This window comes from Sitodiplosis mosellana, unplaced genomic scaffold (genome assembly GCF_009176505.1).
Source record: "Sitodiplosis mosellana isolate CC-2019 unplaced genomic scaffold, AAFC_SMos_1.0 Smas_scaffold_5831, whole genome shotgun sequence".
NCBI classification, from domain to species: Eukaryota; Metazoa; Arthropoda; class Insecta; order Diptera; family Cecidomyiidae; genus Sitodiplosis; species Sitodiplosis mosellana.
Window position 1 is genome coordinate 1 of NW_022601073.1, and position 6002 is coordinate 6002.

A 6002-nucleotide genomic window follows, 5' to 3' on the forward strand; every position below is an offset into this window, starting at 1 on the left:
AGTATTTGAAAGAATTTTTTCGCTTCAACCATTCAAAAAGTCTTGTCAACAGCAAAACAAAACCTCATTGTCGATGTACGTTCAGTTTATTTCATAGATACGCTCAGTTTATTCTTAGACAGTCAGTTTTATTCTGGATGTTTGCAGGTTCGAACGTTACTCGCTGATTTGACCATTTGTTGATTTTTCGCTAGAAAAAAATTGGGTTTGAATGAAAGTTTAATTTACAACTTTAAAAAAATTTGAACAAACCTTCTGATTTACGGTAAAAATCGAAAAAAAAAAATGGATGAGCAATGGACCATCTATTTCCAAGACGAATGAAGTAAGTGAATGGGCATTAACAACTCATATACAACGGTGTAATGATTCAGCGATAAGAAGGAACAAAATACTAATAAAATTGAGCAAGCATGATTTGATGAGATACATCAAACAAAAGTCGGCAACTCTTTTGGCCAAGGGTTTTTTTCAATCGAAAGCGAAATCATATTTTCAGCACAAAAAAATTAATAGAAATTATGATTTAATGGAAATATGTTCGAAAATTGGCGAAACTATGACAAGATCAACAATCAGGTGAAAAAATTCAAATGAACCCGTCTCTCACGTCTCAAATAACGAAAAAAAGTGTTGAAAGACATAAAAGTTTTTATCGCACCTACATCTACAACTCCATCAAAAATCATTTAAATGATGAGTCAACAGACACTCAACGACCGAACACACATAACCAGCTACTTGAACGACTTGAACGTATCGAGCGGCATATATTCACAATTTGTTTGCAAACAAAGCAATGCTACTCCGTTGCCATACACGATTCGTTCGAATGTAAACAATCTCCAACTGTGTTATTGCCGGCGCAAACGATTCTGTGTTATCGGGTGACAAGTTGTCGCTGCTACTTACTTCATGGTTTCGTGTGTCAGTGTATTGATATCGCAACTCGCACACATGTATGCGTATTCAGCTCAAAGCAGAGACGTCAGTTGGTTTCCAGTGGAAGTGGTTTGCTGTGTACTTCCTCATTGAAACCGGTAAAATAAGTTTTTATGGTTTTTTACATTTGAAAATTTTAATAAATCAAGTAGAAATTGATATTTTCAGAAGAAAGAATCAAAATTTTCAACATGATTGAACAAAACTTTGGAAGATCTCTCTTGATTGGAACTCTCTTGATTACTAAAACTTTTGCTCTCGTTGCAATTTTTTTTCTTTAACAATTCCATAGCGAAGAAAAATAGTTGAGTGTCAAACTTTTCAAAGCGTCAAAATGTATCAGCTGACTATTGTTATTTAGACGAACGTGGCTGAGCATTGAACAATAAAATGTTTTTCAAATCCAATAATAAATTCATTGGATCATCAAGTGTGGGAACACGCAATTGGAAACTGGAACTATGGACCAGCTGTCAAAAGACACTGTCAAATCGACGTTGACACTTGTAATTCCCACACAATCAATAGAGATTGTGTTTTGATGGACAAATAGAAGTATTTTCGCATTTTTCTGCATTCCAAAAGGTAAAATTTGATTGTTTTTCATTAAATTTTGAGTTATTTTTAATAAAATCTCGTTTAAACTGATTTGGTTCACTTCCAAATGTAATGGAAGATGTATGTCTTGTTTACATTAAATTTTTTTCTCAAATTTGGTCTCAATATAGAAAAAAATTCAAGTGAAAGTTCCCAAAAGAAAAAAAAAATCGTAGATACGTTGACCGTCAAGTAAAAGCTGATTTGGAATTGAGTTCAACGAGAAATCTATTGATCTCTTTGCAAAAAGATCTAAGGCCCTCTTTAAACTTCAATCAAATAAAATCGATTTTTATTAATTCAAGGTAATTTTCCATTCTTCTAGCACTAAATCTACTGCCTCGTTTCCTGTTCAAAAAGAAGAACCAAGCAATAAAAAATGCCACGATCGACGGGTAGACAAATATAGACATTTTTCACTGATTCCATCACTTTGTCACTATTTCTCATTAATTTTCATTTCTTTCTTTTGTGATTTTCTTTCTCCTATAGGTAGACAATTTGAAGAGCTGTATTTAAATTCGGATTTAGCGGATGTATGGTTTTTGATCGATGGCGTGCGTATTCCGTGTCACAAATTGGTATTATCAGCCGGCAGTCCATGGTTTAAGACGATGTTCCATGGATCGTTACCCGAACAAGGTGACATCGACTTGAGTGCTTCAGCTACACCGACTGAATTCAAGGAATTTCTACAATTTTTCTATTTGAGCGACGTAAAACTCACCGTAGCGAACATCGGTGGCGTCTTTGATCTGGTCAAATGTTCAATGGTCGATGGCTTTTTCGTCGAGTGTGAAAAGTTTCTAATCAAAAATATGACAATCGAAAATATGTGTTGGGGTTATCAACTGGCTGTACTATACGAAGCAAATGAATTGCATCGATTTTGTGAGCGAGCAATTTGTATGAATCCCAAAGCGATCTTCGGAAGTGAAAGTTTTTTAAACGCACCGTACGAGTTGATCCATCAGATTATGTCATTGAATGAGTTACTTTGTGATGAAAACGATGCGATCGATGGTTGTATAGCTTGGGCACAAGCAGCGTGTCGACGAAACCAGCTCAATCCAAACCATGCTGAAAACTTACGAAATCAGCTCAAAGAAATAGTCTATCAAATTCGATTTGTGTCCATAAATATCAAGGATTTTGGGTCATTGCTGCACAAATATCCGGATTTATTCACCAAAGAAGAGTCACAAGAGATCATTTTTGTGATGAGCCATATAAAAGAACGAACCAAATTCAATCGCAAACCACGAATATTTCAAGTGCCTCCGGACGATCAACGTTTGCTGTGCTGCAATCGATTTGTCAAACTTGAATTGAATGTAACCGAGGAAAGATACTGGACTAAACGGTTGGAATCGACGATCTTCTCATCAAATCGACCGGTTTTGCTCAAAGGATTCACATATGCCACGAGATTCGGTCGTGTTCGAATTACAATCAGAGAAAAACAGGAAGAACGACACTTTTTACCACTTTTTGACAGCACACAAACAATTCAACATGATGTGGAGCCGATGCCACACGACAACACATTGGTCAAAGCTAAATTTCACACACCCATCGTTATCGAACCGGATGTAAAGTACGAAATTCAATTAGAACTGGAACAAGCTACGGGATACAATCGAACTCTCTTGCTTGACAAAGTTTTACTCAATCGCAACGGCATTGTCATTAAATTCCATCCGACAGAAGGTGAAGCCAGTGCAACACATGGAGTTATTCATCGCATGTATTTTAGCATTTTTGATAAATGGTCGTCTCATACAGCAACAATTTTCTTTAGGTCGAGTCGAATCGGAAGCAAAAGACGAATGTTTTTCAAAACTATTCTGATGGGTACATTGACGTTTTTGGATTGGTTGAACTTTTTCACCTCGTTGATTTTGTAATTTATTGTTCGGTCGATTTAACAAATATGAGGCATTTCAGCTTGAAAAGCATTATTAAAATTTGTCTAAAAAATCAGGCGTTTTGAACGCAATATTGGATTCACACACCAATAACGGATTTGTTAGGAGTTTCACATTTTCATAAGAGTTTTAAAGCATTATTTTCATTTTATCCATCCAACTGTGAATGAATCTTCATAATAATTACAGTCTGTCTAGTTATAGACGATAAGGGATATCTAAGTGAAAACACAAGAATTTTCCAAATTTCTCTTTCGAGATATTTTGATTGAGCCTTCAGCTCGGTCGCAAACAATTCAATAGTTAATCCATTCGCCTTGTTTTTCGATAACACGGGCACAGCGTGAAGGCATACTTTTGCTCAAATTTTCAGCATATTCTCGCGAAAGGCTGTCCCACTGGCGCTTCAAGAACAAAGTGAGATGTTTTGTGCTTCGAATATGTTTGCCTTTGAGTCTCTGCTTCATGATGGACCAAACGTTTTCAATCGGATTGCAGTCTGGAGATTGAGCCGGCCAATCCATCTGTTGAATCCCATTTTCCTCTTTCCAAGCAGTACATAAACGACTTTTGTGTTTTGGGTCGTTGTCTTCTTGTAGAATCCATTTCGACGTATCGTTGCCATAGAACTTCTTGGCGGTGGGGAGCAATGTCGATTTGTACAACTGGCGCATTCGATACTTCTCTAGGATACCAGTAAACACGGTTAATTTACCAAAACCGGCTTCACAGAAGGCTCCATACACATGCACCTTTTGCGGATGCTTAACCGTGCGAACCACCGTTCTTTTTTCGCGTGTATAGTATTCCGAATTCATGTTTTCAATTAAAATAAGAGCACCAATGTGACTTTACATCTGTCAAATGCAGTTTGCGACCGAGGTTAGAGTCGCATCTGACCACACCAAAAAGCCTATTTAAATATATTCAAATTTGAACATCGTTTTCCCTTATCGTCTATAACTAGACAGACTGTAGTTCTTTGAACAAGCACCCAATTCAAAATCTGAATTTTTCTTTTGATTTTTTTCGAATCCGGTCTAGCGGGTGGTTCTTGTCACAATTTTCCTGGCGATCTCCTTATCATCACTTATCACATGGTAGGTAAATGAAGTGAAAAACAATTTACTTTGGTTCATTATTCGATGTCAGATCTTGTGAAGAGCCATTGCAAAGTACATGAAAGCGGAGAGTGTTTATTGTTGCATACCTGAAAATAAAATTCAAAACCAATTTCAAAATTCATTTTGAACATTCTAATTATTCTATTCTATCTGGTTTTTGACAAGATCTATCTTATGGTTGGATTTTATGAAAACAATTGTCGGGCAATGATTAGGTACATTAATGTTATTTTTCGAAAAATTGTGTAAACTGAAATCTTCACTGGGATGAGCTCAAAATATAGAAAACATATTTTTTCACTGAAATTATCCATTTTTTCTGGCTGGCTTCAGTCATCTCTTCAATTATTATGGTGGCGTTTCATGTGACAAACAGCTCCACTTTTTTGGACAAACCGGGCATTGCAGAATTTGCATGCAAATGGTTTTTCTCCGGTGTGATGAGCTTGCATGTGATGTTTCAGATATGTTGATCGATTTACGTTGCCTTTACACAAATAGCACTGGTAAAGACGGCGATTGCATTGTCCTTCATGCATAATATGCATTGCATATCCTTCTTTCCTTCTTCTCTGAATGGTTTCCAGCATTTGGAACAACAGATTGGACGTGATTTTGCATGGTACTGTCAATAGCGCGCTGGTTCGGTTTTGTAGCCAGTGGTGACGTTTTGCACTGGAATGAAGTGGGCCGCATTGAATTAGACTTTGAATTTGAATTGTCTTCAATGGTTCAGCCATCAAACCTTGAATATTGAAGAAGAGTGAATGAAAATAAAAGGTTTCGAAAACATGTTGGTTATGTTTTATCTTGTATTATTTTAATCAGCACAATATGTGCTGTGTGGTAAGTTTTGAATCATCAGATTTTGTTATCATCATCTTTTTCGTAAATTCCTTTCAAATTCATAAACATGCGCAAATAACTTTTTCTCCTCAAAATCTCACTTTTTATCGAGTTGTTATCAAAAGAATTTTGTTGATAAGCCAAAATAGAGCGTTCAAATTACTCACAAGTTGCAAATGTTTTATGAACGTTCTGCGTTATTTTATGTCAGTATTAAAAATGAACTCAACAAGTGTATTCGAACGCAGTCGAACCAGTCGACATTTCTGATTTTGTTTTTTATTTGATTAACCAAGGAATTTTAGCAATTAAATCGAATAATTCGTGGTTTTTGAACGGTGAAGACCCGGAAATTATTTTTCATTACTTGCAGGACATCAGTGTAAGTTTTTTGTGCTATTAACATAATTTTTAAGTTTCAACCAAATTGATTACGTTCATACTTTGCTATTTTGAATTCAAATGTTTTCTACATCCTACACCAGCCATCGACAATTTGAATTATCGCTTAAAACCATACATTGTAATATTCGGTGAGTGCCACTAAAAAAATATTCACACTCAT

At 35.9% G+C, this 6002-nt stretch overlaps 1 protein-coding gene across 2 annotated transcripts; it reads left to right on the forward strand.

Moving 5' to 3' along the window:
- The first annotated feature begins 670 nt into the window (after positions 1-670).
- LOC129572991 (BTB/POZ domain-containing protein 6-A-like) lies at positions 671-3747 on the forward strand. 2 transcript variants are annotated; one of them, XM_055453127.1, is made up of 4 exons: positions 671-1040; positions 1235-1527; positions 1865-1934; positions 2032-3747. In XM_055453127.1, the coding sequence occupies exons 3-4, from the start codon at positions 1919-1921 to the stop codon at positions 3444-3446; spliced, it is 1431 nt and encodes a 476-aa protein (XP_055309102.1). In that variant the 5' UTR covers positions 671-1040; positions 1235-1527; positions 1865-1918; the 3' UTR covers positions 3447-3747. The 2 variants fall into 2 exon arrangements, with proteins under 2 accessions (XP_055309102.1, XP_055309103.1); XM_055453128.1 differs by lacking the exons at positions 671-1040; positions 1235-1527; positions 1865-1934 and adding an exon at positions 1677-1844.
- Positions 3748-6002: the final 2255 nt, after the last annotated feature.